This window comes from Brachyistius frenatus, unplaced genomic scaffold, assembly GCF_029030835.1.
Source record: "Brachyistius frenatus isolate BFR_SWC_R1_liver_20210118 unplaced genomic scaffold, ASM2903083v1 Contig_140, whole genome shotgun sequence".
In the NCBI taxonomy this organism is placed as follows: domain Eukaryota; kingdom Metazoa; phylum Chordata; class Actinopteri; family Embiotocidae; genus Brachyistius; species Brachyistius frenatus.
In genome coordinates this window covers 1,047,982-1,064,677 of record NW_027210739.1, presented here as the reverse complement: position 1 = coordinate 1,064,677, position 16,696 = coordinate 1,047,982, and the positions used below count along the sequence as shown (strand labels likewise).

At 42.6% G+C, this 16,696-nt stretch overlaps 1 protein-coding gene across 2 annotated transcripts in view; it reads right to left on the bottom strand.

The window, feature by feature from the left end:
* Window positions 1–7,007: 7,007 nt before the first annotated feature.
* The window catches only part of LOC138630718 (mediator of RNA polymerase II transcription subunit 13-like), a 73,770-nt gene continuing 64,081 nt past the window's right edge, over window positions 7,008–16,696 (bottom strand). For both annotated transcript variants that reach the window (XM_069715215.1, XM_069715214.1), the window contains exons 16-31: window positions 15,776–15,954; window positions 14,541–15,469; window positions 14,057–14,236; window positions 13,729–13,958; window positions 13,387–13,585; window positions 13,032–13,305; window positions 12,675–12,927; window positions 12,403–12,591; window positions 12,055–12,278; window positions 11,794–11,936; window positions 11,266–11,424; window positions 10,856–11,020; window positions 10,384–10,547; window positions 9,311–9,475; window positions 9,041–9,150; window positions 7,008–8,818 (exon numbers count right to left, since the gene is read on the bottom strand). In XM_069715215.1, coding sequence (XP_069571316.1) covers window positions 8,686–8,818; window positions 9,041–9,150; window positions 9,311–9,475; window positions 10,384–10,547; window positions 10,856–11,020; window positions 11,266–11,424; window positions 11,794–11,936; window positions 12,055–12,278; window positions 12,403–12,591; window positions 12,675–12,927; window positions 13,032–13,305; window positions 13,387–13,585; window positions 13,729–13,958; window positions 14,057–14,236; window positions 14,541–15,469; window positions 15,776–15,954 — 3,696 coding nt within the window. In that variant the 3' untranslated portion in view covers window positions 7,008–8,685. The remainder of the gene's footprint in view (window positions 8,819–9,040; window positions 9,151–9,310; window positions 9,476–10,383; window positions 10,548–10,855; window positions 11,021–11,265; window positions 11,425–11,793; window positions 11,937–12,054; window positions 12,279–12,402; window positions 12,592–12,674; window positions 12,928–13,031; window positions 13,306–13,386; window positions 13,586–13,728; window positions 13,959–14,056; window positions 14,237–14,540; window positions 15,470–15,775; window positions 15,955–16,696) is intronic.

Below are 16,696 nucleotides of genomic sequence, written 5' to 3'. Positions count from 1 at the left end.
CATGGCAAGAGGAAGCATGCTGTTCCTTGATAGCATGTCAGTTGTTATGATCATCAAGGCCGGCAGACAGGCACAACGCCGGCTCGAAGAATGTTTCATCGAGTTTCTCCTCCATAATAGTGTTGATTTACATGCAATTGTAAATCCACCAGGTGAACAACAAAAGCAAGTTGAAAAGCAGGGAGAAGGGAACGTGTGCTTATGTTCTCGGTTTCAGTCCTGCCAGTAAGCTGATTTATCTTTCCACTAGAAGCAGGTCTTGAGAATATGCAGGGAGAGAACGCTAATGGATCATTATTATGTGTTCTCTGCCTATCTTTCTAATGACTGCAGGGTTTTGCAATTCTGGCTTTGATTTGGAATCCATTCTCCAATGTGACTTGAGTGGACTAGCTGAGCTAAGACACGATTTCCAGAAGATTGCAGAGTAAGTGCCTCTGGCAAGATCTTTTTATGCATTTGGCACTTGACTTCATCCCTTCTCTCCTGTTCGGCAGACAGAGAGCAAAAGAGGGAGATTTTATTTTGCTGTTATTAATTTGGTTTTAAGGGATAAAAATCACTATCATCACAACAAATATTAATAGTCAGAGTAGTTTTCTTTAATGATGCTCTAAAAGAGGAAGGATTATATTTAGTCTGGTGTTTATACTCTGGGGAATATCTTCCAGTACTGATGAGTCCAAACGTGTACATTTTGATCTCGTGCAGCACGAGGTTTTTTTTGCATGTGTATGAACGTTGGGGGGAAATAGATTCCTTCTGAGCATGCAGAGTTAAGTTTACTCAGTTGTTCATGCACATACAATGAAACCGCCTTCCAGCCTTCCCTCTCAGCAGCTTACAGCCGATTTTGTTTCAGTATATGTGAGGACCATTTGCTTGTGTGTTTGTCCCCAAGACCCAACATTCAACAGTGTTCAGTTTGAATTACTGTCTTCATCAGGATTTGTTCGTGTTAGCTTCAATAACTTCTGTCTGTCTTCATGTCTTTGTGCATGCTTGTTGATATGGTTGTACGTCACCTGTGTTCAGTCTGCTGTTGCTCATTTGATCAATGAAATAATTGGGAGGGTTCAAAAATTAACATCTTATTGAATGTGTTCAAACTGTTGTTACATGCAAACACATAGTTCATCTCTTGACTAACAACTCTCCCTTGTGGGCATGGAGGACATTGCACGAGGAGTGAAAAGAAAAGTTGGAACATCACCTTCACTTTAAAGCATGTTGGTTCTGGTCTTCTGGAAAAGTTCGGTCACAGCTTTCGAATCTTTAAAATGGTTTTAGGGTTTTTCCTGCTTCACAGTTTAATAACATGCAAACTTTACAACTTCTGTTTCATTTCCAGATCTAATTTATTTGTTTAAAAGGTATTTGGGCATAACTGGTTTGGAAGTATCTTTAGAAATTCACGTCAAATTTAGTCAAATGTAGGCGATTAAAACACAATAAAATATATTGATCTCATGTCATTTGTAAATATAAAAAAATAGTAACATTTATTTTTTTAACTTCTGATTGTAGGCATTTACTAACAGCATCGCAGAAGAGTTGAAATCATATAATTATATTTATCTTTTTAAATAATAATTTAAAAAAACTACAACCACAAAAAAATACAGTTGAAAAAATGGCTGTAGCTTCAGAAAACCCTGCAGTTGCTAGGTGACCCAAACAGGAGTGTGTAATTATCGGTGTGAGTGGCAGTTTTTCATCAGCGTAAAACATTGAAATTCAATGATTCAGTCACAGGTGTGCCGTTGTAGCGTTGTTTTACAGCAGCTTCAAACATGTCTCAGCCAATCATAGCTGCCGAGTGGAACCTCCTCTTAATAATCAGGTCAAATAATTAATGAAGTAATGAAACAATGAGCCTGGAGAGGCCATGTTTTACATCTCAGAGGCGTTGATAGGCCTCATCGTGATGCCAAGTGGGGGTTGAAGTGTTCGATGGCTTATTGGTTTTAAGAATCAGCAAAACACTCGATGCCCTTTTCTATTGAAACAGATATAACAAAAATATTCAATAACTAAATTTACTATGAATACAAAAATTTTAATTTTATTTTGAAAGTAACAGGAAATTTCATAATAAGAAACAGCAGAGCTTTGATAGTCTGTGATGTGATGATTAGTGACAAACATCTGTTCCAAGTTCACAGTTTCAGCATCTATAAATGTCAGCTTTCGAACAGACTCGTGGAAAATGTGACGACACCAAATGTTGTGGCCAAATATGCTAAAGCTGCACCACCACACAGTCTGACAGCTGTTGTCTACATCTATCAATTTGCCTACTGCTGTGTAAGTTTTAATAGAGTAACTAAAATTTAAAATATGTTCTTGCATCATTTTCTCTGAAAAAGGGGAATTACAGAAGTAATCGCCTCAAAATGTCACTGAGTAAAGAGTCTAACCAATGTCTCTGCAGCTGCACATCTGCAGGTATGCTACACCTGTGTGCAGTAGAACTAATGATTAAATATCTAATAAGATCTTTGATTTATGGAGGGAACAGTAATACAACAAGAATCTATGAGATCTTCCCTGTTTCAAGCTTTAGCAAATTATCTTCAAAAAAAAGAGTAAAGTACAAAATCCAATTAAATTAGAAATCAATTTTGAATCCAACTATTATGTTACCGGAATAATCCATTTTGTGTAATTTAGATCAATTCTGATTGTCTATCTGTGTCATTGGTTTCAGTTCATTAATCCTGTTTACTTAAATTATATGTTTAGCCACAATGAAAAACTGTGTTTAACAAAATTAGTGCAAAATTCCAGTCCTCGGTCATGGTTTTCTCGCAGCGCTACGTTCCCCTCTCAGCCGGCCCACATTGCTTGTGGCGTACAGTCATCAAGAGGATTAATGTCCTTCAAACTTTTATATCCGACATAAATGACAGATTGTTTTCCTCTGGTGTTTTGATGTGTGCAGAAGAGAGGCACACAGGGACGGCTTTGAAGTCCGCAGAGCTTTTATCTTCCTCTATTTACATTGGCTAAAGTGTTAAGTGGAGTTCTCGTTTGGCTTGAAGGATGTAATACCCTGCAATGAGAGATTTGCAGGAAGGGAAATTGCAAACTCTGTGTGCTCCCTTCAGGGGGCCCCTTCTAATGAAAACTATTTATGCAAATGCAAAGGCTGGAGATGGAAAGCACTCCCAGACAAAATCAGATGTTTCCAAACAGGCTGCCGTGCTGAGTTGGCAGATGTTATGTCGCTTCAACAGGGACCCTTTAAACAAAAGCTGTCGATGGCTCTCTGCGTTGAGTGTAAGCTGCGCCAAGAGCTGCATTTCCTTGGAGCCATCTGGAAGATGGCTGAGGATTTTCTTGGTGGATCAGGCAGAGCATAGGAGCACGAGAAAGTGAGGGCACTAATTGAAATGAATACTGATGACCTAATAAAAGCAACTGAGCTCCTCTATTGATGTGAGGGGAAGAGATGTTGATAATTGCACATTTCCTCCCATTATAGATGGATGGTAGCACTACTAATTTAAAACGGAGAGCGTAGTAAAGAATATGAGGGCCAGATCACCCAATAATTGTAATTATGTGGAGTAACTGGGTATTTTTCTGGAAGCACATCGACAACATTGGTCTGATGGCAAAAGTCTCTCAGCAAAGGGCTCAAAAGCTCACCAAATAAAATATATCAAAATTTGTATAGATTTACTGGTGTAAACACTAAGGTATGTTTTTTTTTTTTTTATATATATGCTGAGTTGACACTTAAAAGACCGATGTGTAGGATGTTTTTAGCATCTATTATGTTCTATATAGAATATTATATATTTTCATTGGTGTAAAATCACCTTCAACAAACAATCCCTGTTTTTGTTACTTTAGAATGAACCCTTCATATCTACATCAGGAACACGCCATGGTGCACCACCTTGTTTCTACGGTAGCTCAGGAGGGACAATCCAAGCACCGGCTCTTAAAAGGAGCTTTTGCAGGTTTCACAGCCACCGTGGATTCTCCTACACGCTTGAAAGTGGAGGGTGAAAGAAGGGATCTTCGGTTTGTTGAAACCTGCAACCTCACCGCTAGATGCCACTTAATCCAACACACTGCTCCTTTAAAGAACAACAACAACAACAACAACAACAACATTAGAAGAAGAAAAAGAAAAGAGTACAATCCAGTAATGATCCAATGCATTTGGATCAAATCCGTAGGAGTTAACAGATTTATAAATGTAACTGCATGGAACCTTTTCACGAACTCTCTGTTTCCACCAGAAGAACAAAGGTCCAAATAGTTCCCGCAATAGGCCCACCAAAAGTCCCTGCTCAAGGAATAGTGAAGATTTTAGTACTTTTGGGAGCATTTTATTCAGCATTGTTATGTACTTTGCAAAAGCAAACACTTCACTAAGCTTGTACTTTATGTCCTAAACTAACCAGCATGTAGCAGCCTGATAAGATTTTAGAACTAAAATAAAGTTCCTGGAACATTTGGTGGAAAAGCATCTTTAGAGGTCGTGTCAGTCCTAATGTGCTCTCCTATCGGTTGGTGAGGACCCTGACCTGCACCACACACAGCTCTTGAACCTTTCCTGACCTGGCTGGAATATCAGGGGTCAGACAGTCACAGGACCCACCACGTTGCCCACCCCCCACCATGACCACTGGCTGAAGGCTGCCATGACAGACACCAGACAGACAGCAAGGTATTCAAAGAGTGTGTGTGTCTGTCTGTGTGTGTGTCTGTCTGTGTGTGTCTTTGCTTTTTCTCCTCGAAGATCAGAAGTGTTACTACCATCTACAAAGCGGTGTGAAGCTACAGTCCCCAGCTGCCTCCACTTTAGAGGGAGGGCATGTCAAAACAGCTCATGGCGCCGCGCTGCCAAAGTCACGCACGCAACCGGAGGCTCTCACGGGTCATCTGGAGTGACAGAGCGGCGGCGGCGTTGCCCCTTCATGCACCTCCCGCTCTGTACGGGATGTTTTCTGGAGGGACGGGAGACAGCATCATCAGTTCTGGCAAGATAAACATTCACAGGAACATTTGAATGACACCAAGCACACCAACTGAAGTGTAACAATGAGTCATTTAGAGAAACTTGGAAGTGCACCCATTGTTTCTGTCTTCACAGGTTGTTCTTTAACTGTATTTTCATCTGTACTTCAACTGTGAGTCAGACAATGTCATGACCTTTGTTCAAATAAGCTCCTCTATAGTGTTGTTTTGAATTCAGGTTGGGTGGGCACTTTAGTGGATCTGCCATTATGTTTGGGACATATACACAACTGAATCTGTGGGTTTGGAATATTCTAAATATTAACCCAAGATAACATTTTTATGACAAGCCAGAATTTAAGGGCTTTTTTTTTTTTTTTTTTTTTTTAAACAACCTTGTCATCTTGTGTGTTGCACTGTTGGCAGAAAAGCGACATAAAATGTAATTGGCTTCTAATTGGGTTTGCACTAATGCTATGTCAAACCAGACCCTGGCCTCCTTTGTCCAGTCTGTAGGCCATTTGGCTGCAAAAAAGCACTTGGCAAGCCAGATAACAGGTGAATGGCCATGGTCTAATAGGCCATCTGTGGAAAACACATTGCAGTCAATTAAGAGTCCACTTCCTGCAGTTGTGATGGCCATTAGACAGCCGCACCATGACAAGTGACTCTTCAGTGGCTTTTACTCTTCAGCTACCCACTCCGTTTCATTCATGGTGTCCTCGAGCTGCCCAGTCCCTCAAAGACAGACTTTTTGTTGTCCACTAGGCTTTTCTAGGTTCTTTTAAAATACAGTTTTCCACTCAGTGATTTTATGTGACCCTGATGGTCAAACACTCTATAATCCCCCCCCCCCTACTACATCACACAAAAGGAGAATAGCTCTTACATCCCTTCAAGAGGACATCCTTTAGAATCCTGACATACACACAATAAACCAATTTATAAGTCCTTAATGTTTGTTTGACAAATGCATTTACTATTTTTCATAAATAGTTGTGCACAATCTTGATGTCGTAATAGCCCCTCCACACACAGATACCCCCCCCCCCCCCCCCCACACACACACACACATGCACATCTTAACAGGCTCTCCTGTAGTTAATGGTTTATCTTATTTTGATATGGAGAAACAGCTGAGACAGACAGCATGTCTGAGTTTATAAAGTAAAACCTGGAGCTTCCAGCCGTCTGCACGGTGAGTGTGCACTCCTTTAACGGTCCAGTGACACAGGTAAGTGCAGTAACGGCACTCCTTTAATGTGGCAACAGTGTATTTACTTTAGTCCCCTTTTCTTTGTGCTTCCTGAATATTTTAATCAGCTATGTTTTCATGGATGAGCTGCACAGACGGCTATAAAACTAGATTTTCTTGTTGAACAGAAATGACAAAATCTGGGTGAAAAGTCCCACAACAGTATCATTCAGTGTTTTCATTTGCTCTAATGAACCAGTCAGTAAACTTTGTTCTCCTTCGATGGATAGTAATCTCCTCGGATGTTAAAATATGGAAGACATGCTGAAAGACAATGAATCACACCTTTTGACAGCAGTGTAATGAAAGGCGTATCTTCCTGCTCACAACTTGTTCTACTGTGTAGAGGTACTGTTAAACGGCACACTTTAATCACATCATTTTACTATTAAGTTCTATGCTTTAAAAAAAAAAAAAAAATAAAAAATAAAATCAAAATTGTTACATATCTTATTGCAAACACAATAAACTACAACATATTTAGTTGTCTGACCCCCGTTTGATGGCTTTTATAGTTTAATTGGCACAAAAACTGTAAGTTACAACAAACACTAATGTGCATTCTGTTATTTTGGCTAAAAGTTTTATTATAAATGTTAGTAGTAGAATAATAACATAGGAAAATATGCCAAAACTAAGTGCAGTATGTGAGTAAATATATTTGCATTACACCAGATGTTGGACCAACCAAGTAATGAGTGACTAAAATGGAATAAAAAAAATTTAAAAAATGAGTCTATGTCTTCTGTTTTGAAGGAGGACACTGAACACAGCATCATTTTCAAGAATTTTAATAATTTACTAAAAAAGAGTGTAAAAGTAACAGACCTCCTCCCACTGAAGTGGATCTGTTTGATATCCAAAGGGATGACAGATGTAACAAATTTTTTGATAAACTTGCTCTTGTCTGTACATTTGTGTATACTTACTTGGCAATGTAACCTCTTGGCTGTACTTAAATGAGTTTTGTACTGTATACTGTATATCAAAAAAGCTCAAAGCAAAAAAACAAAAAACAAAAATACTTTGATATGAATTACTTGAAAGTAAACCAACCAGCATGAAATGTACAGCTTTAAGAAATTCCAAAAAACACAGCTGAAAACGTGTATATACAAACATGCTAGGACTCTAACAAAGAGCAGACTGAGGGAAGCTGAAGAGACAGGCCTTTCTAATGGTTCGCTTGACATCATTTAGGAGAGCCAATGAAATAAAGTATCATTCTTAAATATCTAATAACCTTGCTATACCATGGTCATTTATTGCCTATTTCAAGTTTTTTTTTTTAGCAGAATAGGAACACTTTATAAATATGCAGTATACTGTATCTCCTGCATCAATTTAATTTAACTCATTAAATAAAGGTAAAATGTTCAGTATCTGTGGAAAATAAAGAGGAACTAAAAAAGCATCTTCTTTGATAAATGTTCATACTGTGTCCACTTCTAAAGAGCTGGCTTTGCCCATCCCCCTTATCATTAAGTGCCTGCTTGGAAGAGGTAATATATATTTGTATATACATATATATATTTATATATCAAATTCTATGACATGATATAATTTGTATAAATATGGCATCTTTACAATTGCATTAAAATGACAAATTTTTATTTAGATCCCAAGACAATTAATAGTCGATTGGGAAAAAGGCCTTGTTTAAGTTTCTCATTTTCTTGTTTTAAATATTAAAAATAAGTCTCAATTCTTTGTAAATGTATGCCTTGCATTATAAACAACACTTCCGTCTTAACCGGTCAAATAATTTCCATTGTGTTCGTTATCTACAACACTTTGGAAGGTGAGGAAAAAAAGTGCCATTATCAAATGCTCCCTCTTTGGAGTAAAAGAGGGAGGGCGGATGTCCCGTCTCAGAGCAAAAGGTAAAAGTTTCAGCAACCAGCTGCAAGTTCCGAGAAGCTCGACAGTGCAGTTCTATACAAAATATGTAAAAACATCATCGATGTAACAAAGACGTGTGTTTTGTGTTCTCATGCCGTTTTGCTGGTTGTACAATATGGAGTCATGTGAACCCGCAAAGATGTCCCCTTTTCACAGGTGAGGGGATCATACAGACCTTCTCTGCAAATGTCATCCACAGAAGCTTCAAATGCCACAAACAGACGCTGCCCATGTGGGACTATTTCGATGGGATTAGATCCGTCTGCTTCCCGCTCAAAAACACCGAAGCGGGCACAGAACCGGTCAGGAAGGTACTCACTGCACTGGGTTTTCACGGTGTAGCGGTTATTGTTCAGAGACTCTTCTTATCCTTTACATTCCAGGCACCGGATAGTCTAACTTGCCCTGTCCTTTATTTGGCCATGAAATCCATGTCTACCCAAAACAACAGAGGAGCTCTGGCGCTCTCTGGTGGTCGGAAAGGGGAGTAGGCACAGGAGAAATGAAGGTAACCATTAAGTCCCAAGAGTTGTCCTTGAAGTCTCACACAGCTATAGCATGTTCAGGATGGCATTGTACATCTGGATCAGTACCGCGAGGTGGACGGGCAGGCAGGACTGGCGATCTTGGGTGGCGGGGGTACACGTCAGCCAAGACAGGGCGTTGTACTGCTCCAATACAAACCTTTGATACAGGTGCAAATTAGATTATATTTAAGGACAATATGTAAGAAATTCTGACCTTTTAAAAAATGTACAAATTCTTTATATTCTGAAGGTTTATCCGTTCAATCAAACTTGATTTCTATAATCATAAAAGCACCAATGTGAGCTTTTCTTTCTTATGGATCACAGATTTAACAGATTTATTAATTCCACTAAGTACTGGTTACCATAATTTATTTACCTGAGCACATCAGAGGTGGTCTTGGAGTCTAAGGGGTGAGGGGTCCTCTTAGTCTTCTCCGACACCATCTCATCTGACTGTGTTATGGAGATGTGGTGGTGGAGAGACGCCTGAAGTGAAGAAACACACGGCAGTTTCAAATTATGAAGCTCCTCTCTTTGAAGTTTAACCAAACAATCAAACAAATTCTTTCTTTCTCACTCCGTCTCAAAATCACACAAGTTTTACAAGCATTCTCACCCCCGCAGTATTTGCACTGTTTTTAAGTACCTTGAGGAAGAGTGGACACTGGCTCTCGGCCTGCGGGCAGGACGCCCAGAACCAGTGAGGAAGTCCGTTTGCTTGTGCAGTGGAGACGTAGTAGCCCAGAGCCAGCGGCTGCTGCTTCAGCTCCTCTGGGGGATTGTCCCTGGACAGCAAGCGCTCTCCCTGGCTCTGCAGACACAGGACAGGGCCAGCAAATAATTAGTAGAGTTGACATTGTGAATTAATCAATACACTTTAAATGTCAATATGACAACTTTGCCCGCTCCATTTGTTTTTATTGGCTCTCTTACATGGCACACGCTTTAGAGATGATTGGATCTTCGAGCACTTAAAAGATATAAATGAATTACAACTGGATCAGGAGAACTGTGAACATTGTATTTTCTGGAGGAGTGTCGTCCTGCTTCACTCTGGCAGCACCACACCAACGCTGCTTATCATTTGGTAGTTTATATCTACACGTGGACGGTGGATTTCTTTGTGTCTTGTCAGACATTTCTCTGTTGTAGTATGTGATCTTTCAAAAGAGCCAAGATGCTGCACAGTGTGTAAATATATAGTATAGAATGAGGAAGTATGGTTTTGAAGTTATACACGCAAAAATACAGACAATGACCAACAAATTTCTCAAACACAAGAAGGACACGTGTATTTACATTTTCTCTGCAGATGGGGTCCTACAGAAACTTTCTCCTGTGCACAGAATCATGGGACCATATGACACACGTGATTGTGCACATATCTTGCCCAAACATGTGGTTTGGAAGCATTTCCGTGGTGTAATTAATGTGTGAGACCTACGTAGTCCCTGTTACAATAGGTTACAACATGAAAACATGGGACACTCCTGGTTTTTTTTCCTGTACGGGCAGCTCTACTCTGCCCACGTTGATAACCAACAGTTTGTCAGTATTAAGAGTTCTCATTTCATAACAATAGTTTTGAAAATACTGATTCAACGGTATTGTGTAAATACAGCAAATAGTAGGATGTCTTTTCATATTTAATCGCTTTACCTTTTTTTACAGGATGTGTTTTGTTTCAAGCTGCTGTAGGATTATTTCTTTCTCACTCACCCTGGTGTTCTGGAAATGTGATCCCATTCCCATCCCGGACGGAGAGCCCGGCGAGGGCACAGGAGAGGTGTTGGGGGAAGGATGGAGGTTCCCTGTGATCAGCATCATGTCATGGCCAATGTCGTTCTCCAGTTCATCAGGAAAGGGAAGATCAAACATGTCGTCTGAGGAAGAAAACAGAGTGAGGAAAGTGAGGACATTAGTTTAAACTTTATTTATCAACAACAAGATCCTTAATATCCCCGAGCCCTTAATTGAATGCCCTTAATTGAAAAAGCACAATGCCGTTCAGATATAGAAGTGATTTTTTTTTTTTCATGGGATTTAGGAAGCAACATTTTAGTTCAAAGATGCCACCTGTTGGTCCAAAAATACATTACACTTAAACAAGGTTTTAGTTTCATCAATGTCTCAAGCAATATTAAATAATCTTGTAATAATCTTGTATGACTGTGACACTGTTGGTCGTTACCATTGTTGTCCTCGGTGGGGTAGGAGCTGGGGGCCAGCTGGGTAGTGGCAGACGTTGGGAAGACGAGGATGTGTGTACAGGAAGCGTCCTGGGGCGTGTTCAGCTGCGAGGTCTGCAAGTTCAAAGCAGTGCTGCGGCCAAACACTGAGCCCATGGTCACAGCATCTGGACACACAGAAACACAGAAAAGCTCAGGTGTGTATTCACACTGCGACTGGCAATGATATTGGTTTAAATTAAGTATAAAACAAAAGTGGCCACAACATATGTAATGCTTACTGAATCTACTCATATACTTAAAGAACTTTATCTTGTGGCTAATTTATCACCGTTTCTGTCACTGAATTGTTAATGTGAAAAAAGAAAAAAGACACCCATGCACCCTAATATCCAGAGGAGGTGCTACTTACCAGGCATGATCACCAAGGAGCCCTGTGGCTCCATGGCTACCAGGCAGGCGCTGAGGATGGTGGGAGAGTCAGCAGCTGAGATCCCACACATTCGACAAGCCTCCCTGAGCTGCCGTCCTATTGAATGGAGGGAGTGCTCCCCGAGGAGTGAGCTCCAGTCTGGTTGAGAGAGAGGGTGGGGGGTGAGTGTGTGTGAGAGAGGGAACAAAACATTAGAAGGGATATATAAAAAGTCTTCTAGTGAACGATTTCACAGTTCATTTGATCTCTTAAAGTTTTTGAAGGAAAGTAGAGACCAAAAGAAACAATTGAAAACATAGACATGACAAATAAACTACATAAGAATTTAATACAACTCTGGTTATGAGTACGTGTATGCACATGTCTCTGCACAGAAATGAAGGTAATACAAGTGGATAATAGGGAATTGGTCACAGGCACAGTTTATTTCCTCTGAGCATGACTCATCAAAAGGTATATTGTATTCAACATGACAGGCACATTTTTTTGAGGTTTTATGTCCGTCACCTTTTAGCTCCCCGTGGCCCAGTCTGCCTAATCGACCAATAACAATCCTCCAAGGTAGTGATGTCATCTGAATGATCCCAATACACCAGTCCCAAAGTTTCTGTAGTCCCATCTTCCTCGCTGATACCTTGGGACGCCGTGCTCTGAAGCAAGAAAAAAAACAATAGTAAAAGATGGAGAGATCAGCTCACACTAAACATAAACTTTTCACGTGTATTAAAAATGGCAACTCTTTATAGACCACGAACAACCGTGCCTCACCTGTTGGGTACGTCAATGTTGATAATGCAGGTCTCCAGGAGCTCCCCCTGCTGGTCAGTGCAGGACACCAGGATCCAGCGCTGGTCATGTGATAGGCAGTATCCTACATAGAGCACATTGTACTTGGGAGGGATCTCGGCCCATATCTCTCCTGCTTCTGGCTGCTTGGGACGGGTCGGACCGAGGATGAATGGTGGAGTGTACAGCTGGAGTGGGCTGGGATGCTGAATGAGAAAATTCAGATTTAAAAACAAACGAAAGAGAAATAATAAAGGCATGAGTAAGTATATTACAGCCATTTTATGTATAAGAATATGATTCCATATTCCATATGATTTCCATGCTTACCTCCGGACTCTTGAGGACCAAATTGACAGTGGACACTGGGCCAAAACCAGTCAGGGACTTGATGTGTGTTTGCTGCGGTAGCAGACGTCTGCATTGGGAGTAACAAGAAAAGGCCAGAGAGCGCAAGTGTTGCAGGTACAAATGGCTTTCTCCACTCGCTGGCTGCAGAAGATACTGGCACGGCACCACCTAAAACACAGACATAGGATGGTCAGACATGACGGTCACAGTCTAATCCTGCCCAGTTGAGAACTGAAGAAGTGTTCTCGTACCTGCGGCACCAGCGCAGGTCTCATCGTCTCAGGCAACGTCTGCAGCATCTCTGTGTAGCAGCGCAGGAGCCCAAGTAGCCAAATGCTACCCGACTCCACCCCGTCACCCTCTTCTTCCTCTCCACCTTCATTTCTCGCACCACTCGAGCTGAGAAAAGCATCCACTATGTAAATAACAATAGCTGGTGGGTTGGCGTGGCTGTCCGTGGAGTCGGCCACGGTGGGGATGCCGATTCGAGACTGCTCAGCGGAGCTGAAAAACAGCAAAGAGGAAGGACGTTGGACGATAATTGTACGCATTCAAATGTGTGGCAACGTTTGAGATGTGAGCGTTTCTCAGTGGGTTCTCCATCTTACAGTTCAGGGTTTTCTGCTGGTGTGGAGCTAGCAGGACCTTTGGAATCGCTGGCTCCTCCTTGGGTTGTCTCCCCTGTCTGGCCTGAGGTCGCTCCAGTTGGAGTGGCAGCATTTGCTGAACCGACAGCACCTGGAGCTTGTTCTCCGTCAGCGGTCCAAGCTTGAGGCTGCCCAGAAGAGGCAGGCTGGGCTGAAGATGTGTTGTTTACTGGAGGCTGGACTTTGGGAGGCAACAGAAGACTGCTGTCCAAAGGCAGGGCTGAGAGCTGCGGAGCTGAGAGAAGGAAACGGAATTTGTGTTTAACTTCATACACTGACAGTGAAAATCAGAGATAATCTGTTTATTTATTCTCACCTAGCTGCTGCTTGCAAGCATAAGCGTAAAGTTTAAGTTTGCTGAGGTTGTCGGTGTGCTGCTGTCCAGCCCAGGGTCCAGTCAACCACTGATCCACGTCCAGCTCCTCCAGTTTTTCTGGATCCACTTCTTCCCCCACGCGCAGGAGGCCATCCCTGGACACTTTGGCCAGAGGACGGTGCTTCCCGAGGCGGCACGTCTGGAAATGAAATAATTATTTCATTAGGAAAAAATTTTACGTGAAAAGCCACAATCTGTTCACAGTATTATTCTTGTTTGATCCAAATAGGAGTTGCAATGCGACCACGGCACTGAGGAATTCCTCTGAATCCAATATTCTACCTCGTAAACAGCACTGAGCTCCTGGAAGAAGGCCCGGGCTGCAGCCAGCAGAGAGGGGCTATTGGGACACACCACCACATATGCCACATCCCGTTGGCCCCCATAAGGTTCCAGCAGCAACTTCTCCCAAAAAGGCAATGCCAAAGGGGACAACGCCAAGAAGTCCCGCTCCCGGTCATAGCCAAGCAACACCGTAGGAATGGGCAGAGGCTCCGGTGACTCCTCCGACCCTGAGACAAACACAGATTAGGACACGTTTAGCCAATCCACAATATCATCTTTAGACATTTACAGTATTACAGGTAACACGTAGAATGTATGGACTCACCGTATGAGCCTCTTCCAGCCATCTTGTGAAATTGCTGCCAGGTGAGTGGACCCTGAACATGCTGGATGTTGTCCCACGTCCGTCCTGTTCTCTTCTTCTGGATGGCGTCCTGCAGGAAAGGCTGCAAAGACAGCAGCATACGAACCATATCCTGTGACGACAACATGCTCATATCCACCACTTTGGAGATGGCCAGAGACGCACACACACACGCGCACACACACACACACACACACATACATACAAAAAAGGGTACATGAACATATGCACACGTCTTAACAAGGTTCTATACACCAAAGAAACAAATAAACACACAGAACAGATTGTAGTTTTTAAAACACAAAGGCAGCTCGGCAAACTATTTTAAACAATGTTTTAACTCAAATCTAAAACGTAATGCTTGATTTGAGGGAGTTTATCATTATCTGTCATTGACTGTAAATTATACAAATCCCCTCTTTAGTAGCCCAATCCCACTTCTTACCATTAGTGTGAGGCCACGAGTGAAGAGCGGTGCTTCTGACAACAGCTGGATCTACTTTCCCTCCTGTGGAGTTATCCACATACTGCAGCCCCTGCTCCAGAGCATTGTAACACTCCACACAGGCATCGCTCCCATCCGCCCACTGCTTTTCAGACATCCAGCTTTGGAGGAGCGCCCCCTTGCGGCCGTGGCAGGAACAGCTGAGGGGGACGTGAAGCGATGCCAGGGAGGAAATTGGCTGAGAACACTGTTCCTGCAAAACGACCATGACCGATGCAGAGGCGGGGGCCGCATCTTGCGGCCGCTTGGCCCTGGAGTCTCTCATAGTCGGATCCCGCCGGCAAAGAGCCAGCCTCCTCTCAGCCGCTCGACCAACTTCAGAAGTCCGACCGTAAATATCCAGCTCGTCCTCCAGGAAGAGGCCCGTGCCGTGCGCCAACCGCCTGTTCACAATGGCACTGAAGCCACACATACAGCGGTACTGATCTTCACAAGTGGAATCTGGGATGTATACCCCTACATCTGCTCCTTTGACATTCATATTACAGGCACAGATACAGCAGCTGTCGAAGTTGCGATCCTTGAAGACACTAAGGACGGAGTCCGAGAGCAGAAGCATAGCGTACAGGCTGTGGGCCTCAGGCAGAGACGGTCCTGGCCGGGCTGAGGGCTCCACAGAGCTAAGAGGCAGGCCGGTTGAGGGAGTAGAGGCTGGTGAGCTCAGCTCAGTACCATCCTGCTTCACTGAACCCTGCCCGGAGCTCGCAGCGTTGACACCCCGGGGTGTCCGCGGGGTTCGTGGGGTGGGCACAGAGAAGCGAGGCGTGGCAGGTGACGGGAGGATGCCAATGGTGGTGCTCACGGAGGCAGTGGTGGCGCTCATCTGGCCGTACTCCTGGTCTGTGAGGGTGTTGACACTGGGAATGTTTCTGGATACACACACATCGAAGAAGACGAGAACAAACAAGATTAGTCCAACTGAAGCAGCTCTTCAAGGTCATACTGTTCCTGACACTCAAACAGAGGAAAAGCCTTTGAACCAACAGACGTTGCCATCCTTAGAGCGCTGCACTCTCTCTACGGAGGCTCAAAAGTAAACGTAACATTTCAATCTTTTAGAAACCACATTCTCCTGGAAACCATTCCTAAAACTTTAATAGAACCTTTAAAAGTAACAGCGTGATAAATGTTTACGACCCCCGAGTAACGAAAGCTTGTCAAAGCCGACTACTCACGTGTATCCATCCTTGGTGAAAGCGGCACTCTGGGAATGCATGACCGATGGGAAATGCTCCATTTTGGGTAAGAGGGCCCAGGAGGGACGGTAGTAACACTGCTCGGGAATCTTGAGCGGCGGTAGACTCTGGCTGGGCAGGCAGGAGAGTGGAGCGAACATGGAGGAGCCCATCTGGGGCTGGACAGAAAGGAAAACGTTTGATTGCAATGAATGAGATGAAAGCCAGGATTTAGTCAAAATTCTCTTTGATGCTTCATCTAGTGAGGAAATTTAGGAGGCAGGTTTACAAAGGGGTCAACCAAGAGAGAGGGTTTGTGACCACATTATTGGATTCATCTCTTCAGCACTATTTAAGAGTCCTTTCTGCTTCTAAAATGTTTGCTAATCCACCAGCTGAACGTTTTAAGGAATAAACTGAAATCACTGGCATGGTCTGAAAGGATGATGCCGGCGATCCATTTAACGACCAAAACCCCCAAAGTATGTCAGTCCATCTCTGCACTTTCCAACTTCCCCTGAAAACATTCTATTTATAAATAGACATTTTAGAGTTTTTGTTTTCTTTTAAAGATAAATAATTTCATAAAAGCGTGCTGCGCTGTGGTTTTTAGAGAACATCTCTCACATTGTGTGCTCTGGTGAGTGTTTACAGCAGCACGGTGGTTTAGTGACATCAACTGAAAATGAACTACAGTGCCCCGGTTCATTGTAATGAAGGAAGATGGCAGCCGGTGTAATGCTGTGGTTCGTTGATGTGGTTTTGGACAACAAGGGAGCTCTGTCACACATGGAAAGCTACACAGATAAAACTTAGAATAAAATCCTTGTTTGTTTTGGTTTTCCCACCACAGATATTGTATCATGTACATTTCAAATGAATGATTATTAAAGAAATGTTCCAAGCAGATATTCTACATGA